The 25,028-nt window shown below is 47.8% G+C and overlaps 1 protein-coding gene across 1 annotated transcript in view; it reads right to left on the bottom strand.

The window, feature by feature from the left end:
• LOC141173598 (uncharacterized) overlaps positions 1–25,028 on the bottom strand; it is a 154,522-nt gene that overhangs the window by 33,008 nt on the left and 96,486 nt on the right. Inside the window, exon 9 of the mRNA XM_073657898.1 lies at positions 14,134–14,311. Coding sequence (XP_073513999.1) covers positions 14,134–14,311 — 178 coding nt within the window. The remainder of the gene's footprint in view (positions 1–14,133; positions 14,312–25,028) is intronic.

Raw genomic sequence — 25,028 nt, 5'->3', positions numbered from 1 at the left:
CGAACACTACGGGGGTGGCTCAACACTACCTATAAGAAGATATTGAGCTTCTTCAATACAAATTTAAATCAAAATGGGCAAATAGTGACCACGTTTCTGAAGAATAATCTATGTCCTGCACATTCAACCTATAGAACAAGCTACCTTTATAAGCAGCGTTGTTTGGCCCTTTGTGGTGAAAGCTAAAATTATCGTTATAGTTGCTAATGTGATAATGAATTCTTTGATTGCAGACATAAATTAGGTTTATTTTCTAGCGAGTAAAAATACACTTTTTCTGTGTTACCCTAGTATGGCGATGTTTAGCTGACAATGTGATGTGGAATTGCTTTGAGCTGACCACACTGCTGCATCACGCTATCAGATGATAACACTGGACACTATCTGTTCAGGAGGAGGCGTTGCTGGGTTAGTGGTCATTTTATCTGGTAGCCAGGGCACCTAGCTGGTAATCGCTCTAAAAACAGTCTCTGACCATGCTGAAAATTATGCTGGACCTGCGACATCCTAAATGTGTAGAGGTCAGCGGTCGGAGACACGCTTGTAAAATGCCTGTGCTACTACATATTATGAAATACTTTTTATATTATTCTGAACACTTGTAAAACATATTTTTCAAATTCAGCACCTTATGTTATTGTAATGCTTTACATCACTCTGTAATTTGGCTGAAATGTGATGTGTCTGATACATTCTATTTTTTAATAAAATCATTAAAACTTATAAAATGCCTTTCATATTCACTGTGCACTACAACAACATAATAATAATAATAATAATAATAATAATAGCCCCCGGACATTTAATTGATAGTAACACTATCAAATCTATTTTAATAGTGTCACTATCAACTTCATTGTGCAGCACAGACCCAAAAATAATAATAAACCCCGGAAATTGATAGTAACATTATCAAATCAATTAATTTATCAAAATTAAATGATTTGATAATGACCCTATCAATTTCAGTTGATACACTAATAACACTATCAATTTCATAGTGTCAAAGGGGAGGGGTCAAGCTCTGCAAAAAGGGGAGGGGTTAGACAGTTTGATACACTTTCATGGGGACGGGGCACCTGTCAGATTGAGTTTGATGGATTATATGAATTCTCTACTACTAGTATTTTAACTCAGGAGTGAGAGCCAAAACCAGATGAGGAACAATCAGAGAAAAGGTATAATAGAAACAAGTGCAGCACTTCTGAATTTTTGACCCACTTCTGATTTTGGCTCCTACTTGTTACGGATCCGGGTGATGGAACCTCTGTGCTGCGGTGCAAGGAGGGACCAGAGGGGCGTAACTAAGTATCTATTTGGACTAACCAAGGTCGCACGTTGGCTCAATCGACTCCATGAACCAGGGAGGCACCGAGCAGAGGGACCAGGTGCCACTCTGGGCCAGACCTTGTATGAGAGCAGGTGACTCCCACTGGTCAGATGGCAGGGACTGATCGGTACAGCACATGAGCACGGCAGGCAGGCTGACGGGTGGTCCGGGTAGACGGACCAGCAGACACCACGGGTAACAGGCAGGAGCTTCTAGGTAGGCAGGGTGGCCAGCACGACTGGTAACAGGCAGGAGCCTCCAGGTAGGCAGGCTGGTAGACACACCAGGTAACAGACAGGAGCCTCCAGGTAGGCAGGCTGGTAGGCACGACAGGTAACAGGCAGGAGCCTCCAGGTAGGCAGGCTGGTAGGCACGAAAGGTAACAGGCAGTAGCCTCTAGGTAGGCTGGCTGGCAGGCACCACAGGTTTCTGGTAAGTTCTCTGGGTAGGCAGACTGGTCAAGCCCATAGACAGACTGGCGGGTTGGACCGTAGGCAGACTGTCGGGCTCCATGAACCAGGGAGGGACCGAGCAGAGGGATCAGGTGCCACTCTGGGCCAGACCTTGTATGAGAGCAGGTGATTCCCACGGGTCAGATGGCAGGGACTGACGGCAGGCTGACGGGTGGTCCGGGTAGATGGACCGGCGGACACCACGGGTAACTGGCAGGAGCTTCCAGGTAGGCAGGGTGGCCAGCACGACTGGTAACAGGCAGGAGCCTCCTGGTAGGCAGGCTGGTAGGTACGCCAGGTACTGGTAAGTTCTCCGGGTAGGCAGACTGGCCAAGCCCATAGACAGACTGGCGGTTTGGACCGTAGGCAGACTGTCGGGCTGGAGTGTGTACTGGCTGGCGGAGACAGGTAACAGGTAAAGGCTCCGGATAAGCGGACTGGCCAAGCCCATAGACAGACTGGTGGACTGGGCAGTAGCAGACTGTCGGGCTGGACTGGTAGTCAGGCTGGCGGACTGGACTGGTAGTCAGGCTGGCGGACTGGACTGGTAGTCAGGCTGGCGGACTGGACTGGTAGTCAGGCTGGCGGACTGGACCTGAGGGCTGAAGCAGAGTTTAGTACCTTGCACGGGCACCTCCATTTTGGAGGAGGTGCCTTATATATGAGAAGTCCTCCAGCCATTGGCCGGGGACTCTTTAGGATGGCGCGTGCGGCCCCTTTAAGAGGGAGGAAGCGCGCGCGCCCTAAGCTCAGTGCCTGGGAAGCTGCGCACGCCGGCAGCAGCAGGGGAACAGGAGGACGCTGGGACAGGAGCGCGGCAGTAAGGGGGACGGCATCTCAGCCTGTCAGGGGGCAGAGATGCCGATGCTACAAGTACCCCCCTTTACGACCCCTCTTTTTTAGGCCTGCAAGGAATTTTTTAAGAAGAAGAGGGGCATGGATATTCTCCCTGGGTTCCCAAGATCTCTCCTCTGGGCCAAACAACTTCCAATCCACCAGAAAAAAGGTCTTTCCTCTTACCCTTTTGGTGGCCAGAATGTTCTCTACCTCATAGACGTCCTGTTAGAACCTTGCTCTTAGGTTTTTTCTATTGCTGGTCACATGACCTTGTTGGCCTATTTAGTCCTGCTCCGCCCTTCTGGCTTTGCTGGACTTCATTGTATTACTACTCTTTAGCTAGCCTGTGCTCAGTATCTAACTCTGTTAGTTTGCTTGGTCTTCGGACCTCTGTGCTCTTTATATTTTGTTTGTTTGTCTGTCTGCTACTATTTCTGTTAGGAGGTGTCCATTTTGCTCCCAGTCCCTAGTACTTGTAGGGATTCCTTCCCCACATCTATAGGTCTCCGTACAGACTAGCTGAGGACTTTAGCAGGTCTGATCGCAGGATCAGGTTCCCTGTTACATCGTAGGGATCAAACTGAGTTCTAACGTAGGGACAGATCTCCTCTCTTTCCTTAGCTCTGGTAGCAGAACATAACAGTAAGTCCAGCCTGCAAATTCTCTAAGGAAAGATTTTTCTGTTCCATCATGGTGTCGGTTCTGGATTTGGCTAAACGCCTGCAGAGACTCTCTCTGGAGGTGGCCGAGCTCCATCAGCACTTGAGTAACTGTCCTGGAGCACATTTTTTGGAGCCTAAGGTACGTTTGCCTGATTTATTTTTTGGTGAACACCAAGAATTTTTTTCATTTAAAAATGCTTGCTTATTGTATTTTCGTTTGAGACCCAGGTCCTCTGGGGATGAATCCCAGCGCATAGGGTTCATAATGTCACTTTTGCGCAAAGAGCCTCAGGAGTGGGCCTTTTCTTTGCAACCTAATGATACATGCTTTAGATCAGTGGATAGTTTTTTTTCTGCTTTGGGGCTATTATATGATGATCCTGACCGTGTCTCATCTGCTGAGACTGAGTTGAGACGTTTGAGATAGGGATCAGGTAATGTGGAAAAATATTGTACTCATTTCCGTCGGTGGTCTACTCAAATAGGGTGGAACGATTCTGCTCTGAAGAGTCTGTTTCTTGCTGGGCTTAGTGAAAGGGTTAAAGACCTGCTAATTGCTTATCCCACACCTGAAGATTTGCAACAGGCTATGCAATTAGCTATACGGGTGGATAGGAGACTGCGTGCAAGGGTTAATGAGAGCAAATCCTCTGCTATGTCAGTTTCTGGTCATGAGAATGTGTGTACTGACAGTGGAGAGCCGATGGAGATTGGAGCGATGGCACCTCACTCTCAAGAAAAGGACCGCAGATTTTCTGAAGGTTTGTGTTTCTATTGCGGAAATTCTGGTCATTTCATTAAAAGCTGTGTGCTTCGTATGAAGAAAGAAAAAAAAATGGTCAGTCATGCCCGTATTGCCTGTTTAAATTCCAAGGGTGTATTTTTAGCTGCTTCCACTATTGCTCAGGAAAAATTAATGGAATTTCGGGTGTTTGTCGATTGTGGGTCTACTCTGAATGTAATTGATGGGGGATTCTTGGAAAAACTCAATTTAAAACCCGAACCTTTGTCATCCCCCATTGCTGTGGTTTCTGTGGATGGCTCCCCTTTGAAGAATGTTACTCTCAAGGTCTGTGAATTTCCTCTCACTATTAATGGTGTTCACCATGAGAAATTGGATTTGGTAGTTTTGAATAACTTGCCTTCTCCGGTGGTGTTGGGATTGCCCTGGTTAAAATTGCACAATCCTGTACTGGATTGGTCTACCAATGAAATTAAATCCTGGAGCCATAAATGTTATGACAAGTGTTGTAACGGGCGTATTGCAGCTGTAGATAGGGGGGAATTGCCTGTTCCTATTCAGGATTTTTGGAGAGTTTTTTCTGAGAAGGAATCGCAGGTTTTGCCTCCCCATAGAGACTATGATTGTACTATTGAGTTTGTCCCTGGAGCGACTCTTCCTAAAAGTCGTTTATTTAACCTTACTATTCCTGAGAGAAAGGCTTTGGAGGAATACATACAGACAAGTTTGGCCACCGGTCACATTAGGCCCTCTAAGTCTCCTGTGGCGGTTGGATTTTTTTTTGTAAAAAAAAAGGACGGCGGTTTACGTCCTTGTCTGGATTTTCGTGAGATTAACAAAATTACTGTACGCAATCCTTACCCACTGCCATTGATTCCTGATCTGTTTAACCAGTTAGTGGGGGCCAAGTGGTTCTCTAAAATTGACCTTCGGGGGGCATACAATCTGTTGCGCATGAAGGAGGGTGACGAATGGAAGACTGCTTTTAACACTCCTGTGGGTCATTTTGAGAATCTGGTTATGCCTTTTGGTCTTACTAATGCTCCTGCATTTTTTCAGAATCTTATTAATGATATCCTTAGACCTTTGATTGGCAAAAATGTGGTTGTGTATTTGGATGATATTTTGATTTATTCGCCAGATCTGGAGTCTCATTGGCAGAGCGTACGTGAGGTATTGCAGTTATTAAGTGACAATTCACTTTTTGCTAAGCTGGAGAAATGTGAGTTCGCTGTGCAGAGAATTAGTTTTTTGGGCTACATTGTCTCCAGCGAGGGCTTTGAGATGGACCCTGTGAAGGTTCAGGCTGTGCAGGAATGGCCTAGGCCTATTGGTTTGAAATCGATACAGAAGTTTTTGGGTTTCGCCAATTATTAACCCCTTAATAACATCTGACGTACTAATACGCGTCTGTGCCCTGGGACTTAAGAGCCAGACCCGTATTAGTACGTCATCGCGATCGCGCGCGCACACAGGCTGTGCGGGCGCGATCGCCGCCGGGTGTCAGCTGATTGTCACAGCTGACACCCGGTACTATGTGCAGGGAGCGGTCTTGCACCGCTCCCAGCACATTAACCCCCGCGATGCTGCGATCGAAGTCGATCGCGGCATTGCGGGGGCAAGGGGAGGTGATCGCCGATACTCACCTCCTCTTCCGGCTTCCAGCGCAGTCTGCAAAGGCTTCCCGGGTGTTGCCATGACGACCCGATGTCGTCATGACAACATCCGGGTCACCAGAGAGCAGGAAGATTGCTTGGACATGCGCAGTGCATCTCCAAGCAATCTTCACACTGTGCACTTCTGACAGCCTTCATGGCATAGGGATGGTGCTCCATTCCTGTGCCATGCAGGCGATCAGAAAAAAAAAAGTGAAAGTCCCAGAGTGGGACAAAGTAATAAAGTGTATAAACTGTGTGAAAGTGGAAAAAAAAAAAAAAAAAAATGTGCAAAAATATTATAAAAAAATAAAAAAATTAATACACCAAAAATAAAAATATAATGTACCCATCAATAAATATTATTATAAAAAAAATAAAAAAAAAACAATAAAAGTACACATATTTGGTATCGCCGCGTCCGGAACAACCTGACCTATAAAACTGTCCCACTAGTTAACCCCTTCAGTGAACACGGTAAAAAAAAAAAAAAAAAAACGAAGCAAAAAACAATGCTTTATCACCATACCGCCAAACAAAAAGTGGAATAACACGCGATCAAAAAGACGCATATAAATAAAAATGATACCGTTGAAAACGTCATCTCGTCCCGCAAAAAACAAGCCGCCATACAGCTCCATCAGCCGAAAAATAAAAAAGTTATAGCTCTCAGAATAAAGCGATACTAAAAAATATTTTTTTCTATAAAATAGCTTTTATTGTGTATAAGCGCCAAAACACAGAAAAATGATACAAATGTGGTACCGCTGTAAACGTACTGACCCGAAGAGTAAAGCTGCCTTATCAATTTTACCACACGCGGAACAGAATAAAAAAAAAAAAAAAAAACAATTCCTGAATTGTTGGTTTTTGTTTATTCTGCCTCCCAAAAATCGGAATAGAAAGCGATCAAAAAATGTCACGTGCCTGAAAATGGCACCAATAACAACGTCAAGTCATCCCGCAAAAAACGAGCCGTCACATGACTGTCTGCCAAAATCTGGAAAAATTATAGCTCTCAAAATATGGCGATGCAAAAACTAGATTTTACAAAAAATGTGTCTTTTAGTGTGTGACAGCTGTCAGTCATAAAAACCCCATATGATTCTGGCATTGCTGTAATCGCACCGACCCGAAGAATAAAGTCGTCTAATCACTTATACCGCACAAGGAACGGCGTCAAAAATAAACTCTTGGGTTAGGATTGGGCTAGGGTTAGGGCTGGGTTTGGGGCTAGGGTTGTGCTGGGGCTAGGGTTGTGCTGGGGCTAGGGTTGTGCTGGGGCTAGGGTTGTGCTGGGGTTAGGGCTGGGGTTGGGATTTTTTTCAAAAGTAAGAAAAAAAGATGACGATATGGCGACTAGTGTTGAGAGCAAGTGCTTGCTACTTGAGTTTGCATCGGGTGCTCTGGTATGCATTGAGTATCGTGGGTATTTGAGTGACATGCTCGAGTCTCTGCCCCATATGCTTCGCGGCCAAAAAGCTTTACGGGGATTGCCTGCCATGCACGAGCGATCCCCGCATGTTTTTTTTTGGGTGTCTAATAACCGTGAAACATGCGGAGCAGGGACTCGAGCATGTCACTCGAGCACACGCTGTACATGGTGCATACCTGAGTACCCGATGCAAACTCAAGTAGCGAGCACTTGCGCTCAAGAATAATGACAACTTATTCAATATGATGACCTAATGTAAACAAATAATGTGCCGTACCTCTGGGTTCAAAATGTTCACTATACACCTTAATAAAATCCTTGAGGGGTATAGTTTCCAAAATGGGGACACTTGTGGGGGAGCTCCACTGTTTAGGCACATCACGGGCTCTCCAAACGCGACATGGTGTCCGCTAACAAATTGAATGGAAAATCGGCTCAAATTGTTAGCGGACGCCATGTTGCGTTTGGAGAGCCCCTGTGTGCCCAAACATTGGAGCTCCCCCACAAGTGACCCCATTTTGGAAACTAGACCCCCCAAGGCACCTATCTAGATGCATAGTGAGCACTTGGAACCCCCAGGTGCTTCACAAATTGATTCGTAAAAATGAAAAAGTGAAAAAAAAAACACTTTTTCATTTTTATGAATCAATTTGTGAAGCACCTGGGGGTTCCAAGTGCTCACTATGAATCTAGATAGGTGCCTTGGGGGGTCTAGTTTCCAAAATGGGGTCACTTGTGGGGGAGCTCCAATGTTTGGGCACACAGGGACTCTCTAAATGCAACATGGTATCCGCTAACAAATTGAATGGAAAATCGGCTCAAATTGTTAGCGGACACCACATTGCGTTTGGAGAGCCCCTCTGTGCCCAAACTTTGGAGCTCCCCCACAATTGACCCCATTTTGGAAACTAGACCCCCCAAGGCACCTTTCTAGATGCATAGTGAGCACTTGGAACCCCCAGGTGCTTCACAAATTGATTTGTAAAAATGAAAAAGTGAAAAAAAAAACACTTTTTCATTTTTATGAATCAATTTGTGAAGCACCTGGGGTTCCAAGTGCTCACTATGAATCTAGATAGGTGCCTTGGGGGGTCTAGTTTCCAAAATGGGGTCACTTGTGGGGGAGCTCCAATGTTTGGGCACACAGGGACTCTCCAAATGCAACATGATATCCGCTAACAAATTGTCGGCTCAAATTGTTAGCGGATATCATGTTGCATTTGGAGAGTCCCTGTGTGCCCAAACATTGGAGCTCCCCCACAAGTGACCCCATTTTGGAAACTAGACCCCCCAAGGCACCTATCTAGATGCATAGTGAGCACTTGGAACCCCAGGTGCTTCACAAATTGATTCATAAAAATGAAAAAGTGTTTTTTTTTTTCACTTTTTCATTATTACGAATCAATTTGTGAAGCACCTGGGGGTTCCAAGTGCTCACTATGCATCTAGAAAGGTGCCTTGGGGGGTCTAGTTTCCAAAATGGGGTCACTTGTGGGGGAGCTCCAAAGTTTGGGCACAGAGGGGCTCTCCAAACGCAATGTGGCGTCCGCTAACAATTTGAGCCGATTTTCCATTCAATTTGTTAGCGGATACCATGTTGCATTTAGAGAGTCCCTGTGTGCCCAAACATTGGAGCTCCCCCACAAGTGACCCCATTTTGGAAACTAGACCCCCCAAGGCACCTATCTAGATGCATTGTGAGCACTTGGAACCCTCAGGTGCTTCACAAATTGATTCATAAAAATGAAAAAGTGTTTTTTTTTTTCACTTTTTCATTGTTACGAATCAATTTGTGAAGCACCTCGGGGTTCCAAGTGCTCACTATGCATCTAGAAAGGTGCCTTGGGGGGTCTAGTTTCCAAAATGGGGTCACTTGTGGGGGAGCTCCAAAGTTTGGGCACACATGGGCTCTCCAAACACAACATGGCGTCCGCTAATTATTCAAGCAAATTTTACAATCAAAAAGTCAAATGGCGCTCCTTCCCTTCCGAGCCCTGCCGTGCGCCCAAACAGTGTTTTTTCCCCAAATATTGGGTATCTGCATGCCCAGGGGAAATTGCACAACAAATTTTGGGGTCCATTTTTTCTTGTTACCCCTGTGAAAATAAAAAAAATTGGGTCTAAAGTAACATTTTTGTGAAAAAAGTTAAATGTTCATTTTTTTCTTCCACATTCAAAAAATTCCTGTGAAGCACCTGAAGGGTTAATACAGTTCTTGAATGTGGTTTTGAGCACCTTGAGGGGTGCAGTTTTTAGAATGGTGTCACTTTTGGGTATTTTCTGTCATAAAGACCTCTCAAAGTGACTTCAAATGTGATGTGGTCCCTAAAAAAATGGTTTTGTAAATTTTGTTGGAAAAATGAGAAATCGCTGGTCAACTTTTAACCCTTATAGCTCCCTAACAAAAAAAAATTTTGGTTCCAAAATTGTGCTGATGTAAAGTAGACATGTGGGAAATGTTATTTATTAACTCTTTTGTGTGACATATCGCTCTGATTTCAGGGCTTAAAAATTCAAATTTTGAAAATTGCAAAATTTTCAAAATTTTCGCCAAATTTCCGTTTTTTTCACAAATAAACGCAAGTGATATCGAAGAAATTTTTCCACAATCATGAAGTACAATATGTCACGAAAAAACAATCTCAGAATCAGGGGGATCCGTTGAAGCGTTCCAGAGTAATTACCTCATAAAGTGACAGTGGTCAGAATTGTAAAAATTGGCCCGGTCATTAACGTGCAAACCACCCGCGGGGCTTAAGGGGTTAAAGAAAATTCATTAAAAAATTTTCTATTATTGTCAAACCTCTGACCGATCTCACCAGGAAAGGTGTTGATGCGGTTCAGTGGACTTCTGAGGCCATTGAAGCTTTTGTGTATCTCAAGGAGAGGTTCACCTCTGCTCCCATCCTTATGCAGCCTGATGTGACTAAGCCGTTTTTGGTTGAGGTTGATGCTTCCTCTGTGGGGGTTGGCACAGTATTGTCTCAGGATAACGGGGATGGAGTACATCCCTGTGCCTTTTTTTCAAAAAAATTTTCGGAGACTGAACTGAATTACGATATTGGTAATCGGGAATTATTGGCTATTAAACTCGCATTTGAACACTGGCGCCACCTCTTGGAAGGTGCTGAATTTCCCGTTCAGGTTTTTACGGATCATAAAAATCTGATATATCTTGATGCTGCCAAGCGCCTGAATGCCCGTCAGGCTAGGTGCGCACTGTTTTTCTCGCGGTTTAATTTTTCCGTTACTTACATCCCAGGTACTAAGAATGTTAAGGCGGATGCCTTGTCTCGCAGTTTTTCTCCCATAGTCGGTGCTGAGAAAGAGGAGAACATTTTACAAGAAGGTGTTGTGATTGCTGCTTTGGACTCCGTTTTGGAAGATGAGATTCTTAAAGCACAGGAGAATGCCCCATCTAACACTCCCCATGGGAGGTTGTTTGTGCCTGGGACCTTTAGGAGAGATTTGTTTGTTGAGTGTCACGAATCTCGGTTGGCAGGTCATCCCGGAATCTCTGAGACCAAGAGACTGGTGGGTCGCAGTTTTTGGTGGCCTGGATGGCAGAAGGAAGTCATTAAGTGGGTGCGTCAATGTACTATATGTGCTAGATCTAAGTCCTCACATACTCCTTCTGCGGGGTTACTTTGCCCTCTGGAGGTTCCCAGTGCTCCTTGGACACATTTGACTATGGACTTTATAACTGACCTTCCCCCCTCTGAGGGTTTTACTGTCATCTGGGTGGTCGTGGACCGTTTTAGCAAGATGTGTCACTTGGTTCCCTTCGTCAAACTGCCCTGCGCTAAGACTCTCGCTAAGGCCTTTGTCAAGGAAATTGTCAGACTTCATGGCGTTCCTACTGACATTGTTTCTGATAGGGGACCTCAGTTCGTGGCTCGTTTTTGGCGCGCCTTTTGTGACAGGTTGGGAGTTCATTTGTCGTTCTCATCCGGATATCATCCTGAATCTAATGGCCAGACAGAAAGGAAAAACCAGGATGTTGAGCAGTTCTTGCGTTGTTTTGTGGCAGACAATCAAGAGGGGTGGTCTGAGTTTCTGCCACTTGCTGAATTTGCTCTGAACAATCATACATCTTCTTCTGCTGGTTGTTCGCCTTTTTTTTGTTGTTCTGGGAGACATCCGTCGTTTGGGTCGTTCTCCAAGTTGGTATCTGCCGTGCCTGAGGAGGAGAATTTTTCCGGCGATTTGGAGAGAGTTTGGACGGATGTGCGTGGTAATCTTCAGGAGGCTAACAGAAAATCTAAAGACTACTTTGATAGGAAACGACAGGAGGTTTTGTTCGCTGTTGGTGACATGGTTTGGTTGTCCTCTAGGAATCTGCGGTTGAGGATTCCTTCTAAGAAATTGGGTCCCAAGTTTGTAGGGCCCTTTAAGGTGCTTCAGGTTGTCAACCAATCTGCTGTTAGGTTGGAGGTTCCTACCTCCTGGAGATTTAATCCGGTGTTTCATGTCTCTCTGTTGAAAAAAGCTGTTGTGTCGGATTGTGACGCCTCTGCCTCTGTTCCTCCGGTGGTGGAGGACGGGGAATATGAAATTTCTCGCATCCTTAATTCTAGACGGTATAGAGGTAGTTTGCAGTATCTCGTGGCCTGGAAAGGTTTTGGACCCGAGGATAACTCATGGGTGAGGTCGGATGATGTTTCCGCGTCCAGACTTATCAGAGCGTTTCACAGGAGATTTCCTGATAAGCCTGGTCCTAGGGGATCCGGAGGATCCTCTTAGAAGGGGGGGTACTGTTAGAACCTTGCTCTTAGGTTTTTTCTATTGCTGGTCACATGACCTTGTTGGCCTATTTAGTCCTGCTCCGCCCTTCTGGCTTTGCTGGACTTCATTGTATTACTACTCTTTAGCTAGCCTGTGCTCAGTATCTAACTCTGTTAGTTTGCTTGGTCTTCGGACCTCTGTGCTCTTTATATTTTGTTTGTCTGTCTGTCTGCTACTATTTCTGTTAGGAGGTGTCCATTTTGCTCCCAGTCCCTAGTACTTGTAGGGATTCCTTCCCCACATCTATAGGTCTCCGTACAGACTAGCTGAGGACTTTAGCAGGTCTGATCGCAGGATCAGGTTCCCTGTTACATCGTAGGGATCAAGCTGAGTTCTATCGTAGGGACAGATCTCCTCTCTTTCCTTAGCTCTGGTAGCAGAACATAACACGTCCGTGACGAAATCCACAACATCCTTACGCAGGGAAGGCCACCAGTAATGCCGGGTAATGAGCAGGAAGGTCTTCCTCTGGCCAGCATGGCTGGCTAGTTTAGATGAATGGCCCCAGTGAAGAACCTTCTTACGATCCGGAACCGCTACAAATGTCTTGCCAGGTGGAAGACAAGACAGGTCCAACGGAGCCACATTCATCACTTTGGAGGGGTCGATGATGTGCATAGGCTCCTCCTCTTGATCGGAAGACAGGAAGGATCGGGACAAAGCGTCGGCTGTAATGTTCTTGTCCGCCGGGCGGTAATGTAGGGTAAAGAAGAAACGGACGAAGAACAGAGACCACCGGGCCTGACGTGGATTGAGTCTTTGAGCGTTTTGTAAATAGGCCAGGATTTGTGGTCAGTGTAGATGACCACCGGGTGGAGAGCCCCCTCCAGCAGGTATCGCCACTCCTCCAGTGCCAATTTGATAGCTAGCAGTTCTCGGTCTCCTATGGAATAGTTGCGCTTGGATGAGGAGAACAGCTTGGAGAAGAAGCCGCAGGTTACCATTCTCCCGGACGGGAATTTCTGGGTGAGCACCGCTCCGGCTCCGGAAGAGGAGGCATCAACCTTCAGAAAGAACTGTTTGTTGAAATCTGGACGGTGCAGCACCGGGGCAGAAGAGAAGGCTTGTTTTAAGGAGATGAAGGCCTCCTCCGCTTCGGACATCCATTCCTTAGGATTTGCTCCCTTACAGCTGAGCGCAGAGATGGGAGCAGTCCGGGAGGAGAAATGCGGGATGAAGAGGCGGTAATAGTTAGCAAAGCCCAGAAATCGCTGAATCGCCTTCAACCCCTCCAGTCAGGGCCACTTTAAGACGGCAGAGACCTTCTCGGGGTCCATTCGTAGACCAGTCTTAGAGATAATATAGCCCAGGAAGAGAGGTCTGCTCGAAGAGGCATTTCTCAAATTTTGCGTATAGGTGATTCTGCCTGAGCCTAAGCAGAACCTGACACACATCCCTCCGGTGTGTGGGTCGATCCGGAGAGAAGACCAAGATGTCGTCCAGGTATACCACCACGCATGAATATAAGAGGTCACGGAAAATGTCGTTAACTAGTTCTTGGAAGATGGCTGGGGCATTACAGAGACCGAAGGGCATCACACGGTATTCATAGTGGCCGTCCCGGGTACTGAAAGCCGTCTTCCACTAGTCTCCCTGGCAGATCCGGACCAAGTTGTACGCCCCATGAAGATCGAGCTTGGTGAAGATCTTCGCGCCTTTAAGGCGGTTGAACAGCTCAGAGATGAGCGGCAGAGGGTATTTGTTTATGATGGTAATCTGGTTGAGTCCCCTATAATCGATACAGGGGCGCAGTCAGCCATCTTTCTTCTTTACGAAGAAGAATCCTGCTCCAGCCGGGAAGGTAGATTTCTGGATGAATCCCCTAGCAAGATTTTCTTCAATATACTCAGACATGGCCCGAGTCTCGGCCAGTGACAATGGGTAGATACGCCCACGGGGTAGAGTAGCACCAGGTACCAGGTCGATGGGGCAATCGTATGGCCTATGAGGTGGTAGTGTCTCTGCCTCCTTATAGAAGACATCTGCATAGGACCAGTAAGGTGCCAGAAGATGAGGTAGGATAGCCGGAGTAGACGAAGGTCGGGCTTGATGGACCAGAATCAGGCAGGACTCATGGCATCCTTGACCCCAACGGAGCACTTCACCGGATCTCCAATTCAGGACGGGTTCATGTCTCTGTAAGCAGGGCAGACCAAGCAGGAGAGGATAGGAGAGACTGCACAGCACGTGAAAGGAGACCTTCTCCGAGTGCAGCATTCCCACCTGAAGAGTTACAGGCTCTGTGATGAGCAGGATGTTCACGGGAAGAAGCCTTCCGTCCACAGAGGCGACCGACAACGGTTCAGCCAGATGTATAGTAGGAATCTGGTACCGCTCCACTATCGCCTGTGAGATGAGATTGCCGGCGGCTCCGGAATCAAGGTGGGCTGTCTCAAAGAAGTGGGTCTTGCCACTGGAAATACAAACAGATAGGGTCAATGCCTGAGAGGTTTTACTCTTGTCTAGGATGACCTCTCGAAGAGGTCATAGACACTGGAGTTTTCCGACTTCACCGGGCATGAACGGATCAGATGCTCTTTACTGCCGCAGTAGAATCAACTCCCCTCCATTCGGCGTGTCTCCAGGCGGGATTTTGCCATATTGGTTTGGTCAACTTGCATGGTTTCGTGCGAGCGTGCCCGGGGAATTGTTGGTTGCGGTACTGGCTTTTGGAAAGTTGGCGCGAGACGTGGAAATCTTCTCTCCTGGGTTGTCTCCTTGGCACGTTCCTGAAAACGGATGTCAATCCGGGTAGCCAATGACACTAGATCATCCAGGGTGGAAGCAATGTTCCGACCGGCTAGCTCATCCTTAATCCGTCTGGAAAGACTTTCCCAGAAGACGGACACTAGGGGCTCATTGTTCCAAGCAAGTTCCGATGCAAGGGTCCGGAAATGTATGGCATACTGACCCACGGTGAGACTCCCTTGACGGAGACAGAGAAGAGCGGAGGCAGTAGAGGATTTTCATCCTGGTTCATCAAAGACCTTCCGGAAGGCAGCGAGGAAAGCCGGAGATCAGACACCAGGGGGTTCCCTTTCTCCCACAGGGGGTTTAGCTATGCCAGTGCTTCTCCGGTGAGGTGAGACATGATGAATGCCACCTTGGCCGGTCGGAGATGAACTGGTGCACCAGGAGCTCGAAGTGCAGGGTGCACTGGTTTATGAAGCCCCGAGCTAAGGCGGGGTCACCAGCAAAACGTGGAGGTGCCGAGAGCCGGGGTCCATAGCCGGACACCATAGCGCCACTGGAATGAGATGCCGCCGGAGCGGGTGCCGCTCGGCAAGAGACGGACACAGACAGGGTAGACAGTGTGTCCAGGCGTGAGTTGACAGTCCGTAGAAAAGACAGGATAGTCTCCTGTTGGGCTCTCTGACGTGAGACCTGGTGCAGGTCAGAGAGCGTAGGGGCCAGGGGGCCACTGGGTTCCATGGCCTGTGCAAACTGTTACGGATCCGGGTGGTGGAACCTCTGTGCTGCAGTGCAAGGAGGGTCCAGAGGGGCGTGACTAAGTATCTACTCGGACTGACCAAGGTCGCATGGCGGCTCAATCGACTCCATGAGCCAGGGAGGGACCGAGCAGAGGGATCAGGTGCCACTCTGGGCCAGACCTTGTATGAGAGCAGGTGACTCCCACGGGTCAGATGGCAGGGACTGATGGCAGGCTGACGGGTGGTCCGGGTAGACGGACCAGCGGACACCACGGGTAACTGGCAGGAGCTTCCAGGTAGGCAGGGTGGCCAGCACGACTGGTAACAGGCAGGAGCCTCCAGGTAGGCAGGCTGGTAGGTACGCCAGGTACTGGTAAGTTCTCCGGGTAGGCAGACTGGCCAAGCCCATAGACAGACTGGCGGTTTGGACCGTAGGCAGACTGTCGGGCTGGAGTGTGTACTGGCTGGCGGAGACAGGTAACAGGTAAAGGCTCTGGATAAGCGGACTGGCCAAGCCCATAGACAGACTGGCGGACTGGGCAGTAGTAGACTGTCGGGCTAGACTGGTAGTCAGGCTGGTGGACTGGACGTCAGGCTGGCAGACTGGTACTCAGACTGGCAGCGGGACCTGAGGGCTGAAGCAGAGTTTAGTACACAGAGCAACAACCTTGCTCTGTGTACTTTTGGAGGAGGTGCCTTATATATGAGAAGTCCTCCGGCCATTGGCTGGGGACTCTTTAGGACGGCGCGCACGGCCCCTTTAAGAGGGAGGAAGCGCGCGCGCCCTAAGCACAGTGCCCGGGAAACTGTGCACGCCGGCAGTAGCAGCAGGGGAGCAGGAGGATGCCAGGCCAGGAGCGCGGCGGTAAGGGGGACGGCATCTCTGACCGTCAGAGGGCAGAGACGCCGATGCTACACCACTCCTGAGAAAAAATACTCACCAAATACTGATAGTGTGGTCGTAGCCTCATATATAGCCATCCACCTCTCCAGTCGACTTGGGGGGTTGTCTTGTTAAAAAAGGTTGGAGGGTTGCATTTGTGCTTGGATTTTAGAGAGATTAATAAAATAACGGTTCACAATCCCTATCATTTACCCCTTATACCAGACCTGTTTAACCAATTATCTGGAGCTGCATGGTTTTCCTACGTGACTTGAGAGGGGCATATAACCTTATACTCGTACGTCAGGGTGACGAATGGAAGACCGCATTCAATTACAGGGCTGTGGAGTCGATAAGCTAAACCTCTGACTCAGACTCCTCAATTTCCATGACACCAACTCCGACTCCCTCATACATGGCTCATGTTTAATTTACTGTAGCACAGATTCATCTCAGCTAAAAGTCTAGATCCTTAGATCAGGGATAGGACAGATATTTACAGGACATTTCATAACTTTCCCAAATTCTTATGAAAAAAATATTCCCCACAAACGGCATTGAACTACTGTACCCAATTTATTATATATTTTAGGAGTTGAAGTCGGTTCATTTTATACTGACTCCATCAAAATGGACTCGGACTCTGACTCCACAGCCCTGTTCAATATTCCTCAGTGTAATTTTGAAAATTTAGTGATGTAATTTGGGTTAATCAATGCTCCGGCCGTCTTTCAAAATTTCATACATTTTTTGCTCACTGGTGGGTAGACTTGTGGTGATTTACCCAGATGACATTGATTAATTCACATACTCTGGAGGAGCATTGTGAGCATGTCAGTTTCTCCAGGTTCCACATGACAACCATTTATTTGCTAAATAGTGTTGAGCCACCCCCGTAGTGTTTGGGTTCGGTTCGTCGAACACCGGTGTGTTCGCCGAACTGTTCGTCGAACACCGTTAAAACCAATGGCAGGCAAACAAAAACACATAGAAACACATAGAAAACATCTTCAAAGGTGTCCAAAACCTGACAAACTGCTCAGAAGACACAACTAACACATGGAAAAGTGACAAGTAAATATAGTCATGCGAAAAGAAAGAGGTGGGGGAGTAAAAGGAGGGGGAGACACAGATATAGGCATGTCACGCCCTTCTAAAACCAAAAAAGTGAGAAGCCGACACGGCCAGTCCGTTCCTGCCCGTGCGACCTGCGTGTCGCCGGGTTTGTGCCAGAGCTGCGGTGGACCCTGACTGCCAGCCCCCCTCTCCCAATACTGGTGCCTGTCCGCTGGTGGGTCGAGCTCCCCCGTGGTGAAGGCAGGTCTAAGCTCTGTAATTTAAATTGTCTCTCTAATTTGAATGAGTACACTTTAAATCCTTTTACAAGGATCTATTGGAGGGCAAGTCTGATGCCAGCAGCCGCGGTAATTCCAGCTCCAGTAGGGTCCACTAAAGCTGCTGCAGTTAAAAAGCTTTTATAAGGATTGATCGAGCTTGGCGGTCCACCGCAAGGCGTCCTACCGCCAGTCCCAGCCCCTGTGCCTTGGGGTGCCTCCCCCGATGCTCTTCACTGAGTGTCCCGGGGGCCCGAAGCATTTCCTTTGAAAAAATTAAGTGTCCAAACTACAGGTGGTGTAGCTTGCTTAACAGCTGGGATAATCCGCTGACTAGCAGACACTGCTACTAGGCTCAAAGTATTGCCTGGGCTAGATGCAGTTAAAAATTTGTAATTAGATCTACAGGCGGTGGCTACTCCGCTGACTAGCAGACACTGAAGCTTTGCAGCAGACCTCTGATTCCCAGGCTATAGTATGAGTAAACAGCTCTTCAGACTCAACCATCTGTGTTACCCCAAGCCATAGTGTATTTACTTTCTTATGGTTAAAAGGGGGGATAGAGACCCGACCCACCAGGAATTGACGATGCCAACGTCATGTAAAACACAGCAAGGGGACTCCAAAAAGAGTCTCCATTTTTTCCAAAAATTGTGGCACAGACACCACTTAAGTGGCATCAATTGCCCCAGAGTGGCTTAAAATGGTTGGTGAGGTGATTTTCCAAAATCCTAAAGCTTTTAGTCTCCCCAGGATGACACAGGTGGGGCAGATGGTGGTTGGACCTGCCCGCTAGGCCGCATTGTAGCACAGTGAGCTTCGCACTGCAACTTATGCTTCATATCCATGTGACAGTTCAAGCATAAAGTACTCAAACTATTGTTTTTTGGGCCTCTACTTAGCTTTTGGTGACAAATGTTACAGATGACATGAGTTGGGTCATCCTTAGACATCTCAAAAAATGCCCAGGCTATGCAAGGTTTAGAGCCCATGCGACTCTGCTACTAGCAATACTATCAAATGATTGGCTGGGTTAGATGCAGTAAAAAAATCTTATTAGATACACAGGCGTGCAGCTTGCTTCGCAGTTGGGCTACTACGCCCAAAGTATTGGTAGACTCTATACTAAATAAGGAAGGATTCACTGACTGTGGTGGCCCCTCCGCGGGCCGTGACGATTGGTCATCCACTTTCACTGCCCCTTACTCAACGAATTCACAAACATGTCCTGTCGGTTTGGAGTCCCATTATGCCCAACCAAAAACATAGGCCCCACAACAAAGATATGGCTCTTTGGCATCGAAATCGACACCACAGCAAGGTTGTTCCGCATCCCATGCGAAAAAATACCAAAACATTACACCTGATCTAGGTTTTTTGCGCAGTATGGAAAGTAACACTACAGCAGATGCAAGTATTACTAGGTCTCCTCGTGTTTGCGAGCCGGGTGATGCCAGTCAGAAGGGTTTTTTCTCTTCATTTATCGCCCACAACAAAAGGGGCATCTAAACAGAGTCATACAATCAGAATCAGCAGGCAGCTACGGGTGGACTTAGAGGTGTGGAAAACCTTCTTATAATCATTCAATGGTCACACGTTATTTATGTCAGCAGAACAGTCCAACATTGAACTAAGATTATTCACCGGGGCGGAAGAATCAGGTGGATATGCAGCGATACTAAATAACCCATGGTGCACAAGCTTATGGCCTCCGTATTGGGCAGAACAAGTGCTGACAAAAAAACAGACAGTCCGGGAACTGTTTCCAATAGTGGTAGCAATAGAAATATGGGGCGCGCGCCTGGCTAACAAAAATATACGCTTCATAACAAAAAACACCAGCCTAGCGCACTTCATTAATAATATGGCATCATCATCTCTCCCAGTGCTAGGCATACTACGCCAGCTAGCATTCCTGTGCCTAAAACACAATGTATGGGTCCATGTTAGCCACGATGCTGAGGGGTCTAACGCTGCTTCTAACGCTTTATCACAATTCAATTGGCAGATTTTCACAGAGCTCCTCCCCAACGCCCACCCATCGGGCAACAGTTGCCCAGCCTCCCTATAGTATCTAGTGGCGAATAGTTGATGCCATTAATCAGAGCGTCAGTTGCCTGGTCGATGTGGCAAGCATACGGTAAGGCATGGGAAGAGTGGACACGACTAGTAGCAGGCAGACGGGTTGACCAATGTGAACAAGCCAGATTACAAGTCACCATAGAATTTCTCCACCAGCTAATGATGAGGGGCATATCAGGGGCGTCAGCGCAGTGGTGGCTGACCGGAGTAGCATTTCACTTCCAACTACTGAATTGGGGAGATGTGACAAAGAGATTCATCATCAGACAATCCATAAAAGGGTGGAAAAGGGGTCAGCCAAGTCAGGAGTGTAGACGTCCCGTCCCGTGTCACTAAAACTGATTTCTCACATCATATCCCTAACACCATTAACATGACACTCACAATTCGAAGCAACACTACTGTCTACTGCATTTGCGATCGCCTTCTTCGGGGCGCTATGCATAAGAGAATTAGTCCCTCAATCCAAAATTACCACCAGTGGAGGCTTATTACACCAGGACGTAGTCATAGCCAATAATGCAATACGTCTACGCATACGCAAATCGAAAACGGTTCCAGCGGGCAGGGGCAATTGGGTACTTCTACAACCCACAAACGGTACACTGAGTCGGGTACCAATAGTAAACACATATATAACCATCAGATCACAAAGTAATTTCTTCCTATCACACATTGATGGAACGCCATTATCAAGATACCAATTCCAAGCTATATTTAATAAATGCATAACATCGGCAGGGAACCACCCCAAAGATTATGGGACACACTCATTCCGCATAGGCGCGGCCACGGAAACAGAAAGAGCAGGACTGTCAGAAACGGAAGTTCAGAGGATAGGGAGATGGCGATACATAAGACCGGACTTGTTATCCTAACGTGGTTTGTTTCTTTTACAGGTGACGCTAAGCCAACAGTGTGGGTGATAGGCCACTCGTATATATATTGTGCAGAAAAGTCCGCTAGGCGGGAGGAAATTTGAATTTCATAACACATATTTCAACTGGAGAGGTATTAGAGGCCTGCAATGGCCACAGGTACTAATGGAGGTAATCAAGGTAGGGAGAGAGGCAAGAGGTCCGGTCATCTTAGTTATACAGGCCGGGGGAAACAACATAGGTTATCACAAGAGCGCATAACTAATAGCAATAATGAAACTAGACACTGAGCGCTTCAGAGAATTTTTCACAAAACTAACTATAGTATGGTCAGAGATTGTGCCGAGAGCGGTATGGCAAGGTGCCCGAGACATCACAGCCATTGAACGGACAAGGCGGCTAATAAATATTTGGATGGCAAACTTTATAAGAGACAGAGGCAGTGTAGTGATACGACACCGACAACTGGAAGGAGATAAAGCAGGCCTCATACGGCCCGACGGTGTTCACTTAATGGATATTGGACTGGACATATTCCTGTCAGGACTCCAGGATGGAGTGGAACAAGCGTTAAGAGTGATGGATGGGGGTCAGAGTCCTGCATACGAATACACAGGATCCTCCGTGGCCTGGAAATAGAAAGGACATGTTGGAGAGTTACACTTGTTGGCCAACTTGCCAGTGTGGAGACACAGGGCATGCTGCAACAAGCTGAATTATTTTAGAAATAAAATGCCTTTCTAATGTCATGAGTATAAAGAGTTAATAAAGCTGTGACCGATCCTCACCCATCCAGTTGTAAGAGTTACATTATTGTATTGTCAATGAAAGGGGGGCGGTAGGGGGGCTGAGCGTCTGGGTTTGGTTGGGGGTCCCCACAGTCTGCCTGCCTAGGCTAGATGCAGTTAAAAATTATTATTAGATACACAGGCGGTGCAGCTTGCTTCACAGCTGGGCTACTACGCTGACTAGCACACACTGAAGCTTTGGAGAAGACCTCTGAGTAAACAGCTCTTCAGACTCAACCATCTGTGTTACCCCAAGCCATAGTGTATGTAGTTTCTTACGGTTAAAAGGGGGGGGGGACCCAACCCACCTCTAATTGACGATGCCAACGTCACGTAAAACACAGCAAGGGGACTCCAAAAAGAGTCTCCATTTTTTCCAAAAATTTGTGGCACAGACACCACTTAAGTGGCATCAATTGCCCCAGAGTTGCTTAAAACGGTTGGTGAGGTGATTTTACCAAATCTTCAAGCTTTTACTCTTCCCAGGATGACATAGGGGTAGAAAATTCCTTGCGGATTCATGATTTGTTCATCTTTATGAACGCGAGTCTGTCTACATTCTCAGTGGACAGCCGCGTGCGCTTATCTGTCAGCACACCACCAGCAGCGCTGATCACACGTTCAGAGAGAACGCAGGCTGCGGGGCACGACAAGATCTCCAAGGCGTTGTGTTGGTGGCGAGGTAAGAATCATGCTTACTTCCTCTGCCCTCTCCCCCCAACCTCGCGCAACAGAAATGTGATCAAGGTCTCCCTAATCTGATGAGTCTTCCATGCCCATCGCCAGTTCGTCCTCCACTTCTTCCTCTGCTCCTGCACCTTCCTCAACAGTTTGGCTGCTACCATGTGCCCTGGTTAATCCCTCTCCCCCACCCTCCTATGCCTGCCGCCTTGGTGCTGCTGACCGTCTGGACCTTGCAGATGTTAGCCCTTCTGCATACAACTCCTCCTCCTCTACTTCCTCCACCTCCTCTTGTCCCACCACCTGACTCCGAATTCTGTTTAAAGTGTGCTCCAGCATGTAAATCACCGGAATAGTCATGCTGATAATGGCATCGTCAGCACTAAACATCTTCGTCGCCATTTCAAAACTGTGCAGAAGGGTGTATAGTTCCCTGATCTAAGACCACTCCTCCAGCGTGATTTGCCCCACCTCTGGATCTCGTTGACCCAGGCTATACGTCACAACGTATTTCACCAGGGCTTGTCGGTGCTGCCACAGTCGCTGCAACATGTGCAGAGTTGAATTCCACCGTGTCGGCACATCGCATTTCAGCCGGTGAACTGGCAGGCCCAACGACTTCTGTAGAGATGTAAGTCGCTGAGCTACGGGATGCGAACGGCGGAAGTGAGCACACAGCAACCGTGCCCTCTGCAGAAGGCCATCTAGTCCGGGATAGTGGGCTAAAAATTGCTGGACAACCAGGTTCAACACGTGAGCCATACAAGGCACGTGTGTGACATTGCCCTGGCGAAGGGCCGCACCCAGGTTTGCAGCATTGTCGCACACGGCCTTCCCTGGTTGCAGGTCCAGTGGAGACAACCATTCATTAAACTGGTTCTCCAGAGCTGACCACAACTCCTCAGCTGTGTGACTCACATTTCCTAGACATTTCAAAGTAAAAACCGCCTGATGACGTTGAGCCCTGCTGCCAGCATAGTAAGGAGGTGTGCAGGATTCCTTCTGCGCAGTTAGAAAGCGGGTGGCATTACCAGACAGGCTTTGGGTGCAGGTGGAGGACCGAGAGGAGGTTGAGGAGGCAGAAGCAGTGGAGGAACTTTGAGATAAAGAGGATTGACGCACAACTCGTGGGGACGGCAAGACTTGGACAGCAGCCCCTTGTCCTGCTTTCACCATAGTTACCCAGTGCCCAGTCAGCGACATGTAACGCCCCTGTCCATGCCTACTCGTCCAAGTGTCTGTGGTGAAATGCACCCTGTCACACACAGAGTTTCTCAAAGAAGCGGTGATGTTGTGTGCGACATGCTGGTGGAGCGCAGGCACACCTTTCTTTGAGAAGTAGTGCCAACTGGGCATCTGGTACTGAGGCACTGCGACGGACATAAGGTCTCGAAAATCCTCTGTGTCCACCAGGCGGAAAGGCAGCATTTCTGTAGCCAAGAGCTTGCAGATGGTGAAATTCAACCTCTTAGCTTTCTCATGGCTGGGAGGAAATGGTCTTTTACTTGTCCACATCTGAGGGACCGAGGGCTGGCTGTTGTGCTTAGACGGGGTTGAGCAGAGTGTCCCTGGCAAACTGCCGGTCTGTGAGGAAGATGCAGGCGGAAAAGTTAGGTTGCCTTGATCCAAAGGTGGTGCTCTCGATGTCGGAGAGCGCTCAACACCAGCTGGTGTTTCCACTTCCAAATGAATGACCTGCCAATCACACTGGCTGTTGCGGGTTAAGAGGTGGCAGGTCTGCGTCCAAAAACATGTGTGACTGCTGTCCCCCCAGTCACAGAGGATGAAGAGGCCGCGGATGCACAAGATGGGGCAGACAGTGGTTGGCCTGGCCCGCTAGGCCGCATTGTAGCACATTGAGCTTCCCACTGCAACTTATGCTTCATATCCATGTGATGGTTCATGCATGAAGTACTCAAACTATGGATTTTTTGGCCTCTACTTAGCTTTTGGTGACAAATGTTACAGATAACACGAGTTGGGTCATCCTTATCGATCTGAAAAAATGCCCAGGCTATGCAAGGCTTAGAGCCCATGAGACCTGAAGAGCCACCACGACTTGTTGTCAGAGGCACAGTTGTGTTTGAGGATGCAGTTGTTGACGTGCTTCCAGTACTACGTCTGTCCAGGAAGGCGCAACCTAACCTCGTCATCACTAGCATCCTCCTCCACCTCCTCTGCTGACCTCATCGACTGGCTAACTGTGGGTTGACAGTAAGTGGGATCTCCAACCGCGTCATCATCACCCTGTGTGTTCTCACATCCATCGTCCTCAGAGCCAACCTCTTCCAGCCCTGACCGAAAACTCAAGTTGTTGCTCCAATCAGGTATTGAGTCTCATCATCGTCTTCATCATTGTCTCCACTAACAGGAGTTACAGTTTGGGAACGAGGGTCTACATTATGCTCAGAACCTTCTTCATCTGGTCCTGGATCCGACTCATAAAGATTCTGGGCATCAGTGCAGATCATTTCCTCGTCTGGATTCACAGAAGCTCTGGAGCAGACCTCTGATTCCCAGGCTATAGTATGAGTAAACAGCTCTGCAGACTCAACCATCTGTGCTACCCCATACTCAGATGGGCAGCTGGAGACTTGGGAGATGTGAGGAAGCAAGTGCGATTGGGGTGACACCTCTGAGGACTGGAGTATTTGTGATGTTGAAGTTGAGGTGGAGGAGAGCCCACTTAAAGGAGCACTTGATATCCATTGAAGCACCTGCTGTTTTTGTGCCTCATCTGAAATTTGTAGCGAGGGGCGTGGCCGTAAGAAAGGGATCGGATCACATTGTCCACGAAAAGAAGTAGACATCTTAGTTTGGCTGGAAGATGGTCTTTCTTCTGCAGATGTTACTGTTGCTTTAACACCTACCCCACGGACACAACCTTTTTTTCCCTTCCCAACACGCCTATTCCCCTTTACACCAGCAGCAGGCCTTTTGCCACTCATTTTGGTGGTTAACTAATTGACAACTCTGTAGTTGTTTGCACAAAAAACGATGGATGGAAAGCGAGCAGAGCTGAGTGGCCCAACTGTGGTACTAGCCCAAAAGGA

This window comes from Phyllobates terribilis, unplaced genomic scaffold (genome assembly GCF_046119375.1).
Source record: "Phyllobates terribilis strain yellow unplaced genomic scaffold, ASM4611937v1 Scaffold_13__5_contigs__length_258822181, whole genome shotgun sequence".
NCBI classification, from domain to species: Eukaryota; Metazoa; Chordata; class Amphibia; order Anura; family Dendrobatidae; genus Phyllobates; species Phyllobates terribilis.
Note: the sequence above shows the minus strand (reverse complement) of the source record. Positions and strands in the feature narration are given on the sequence as shown.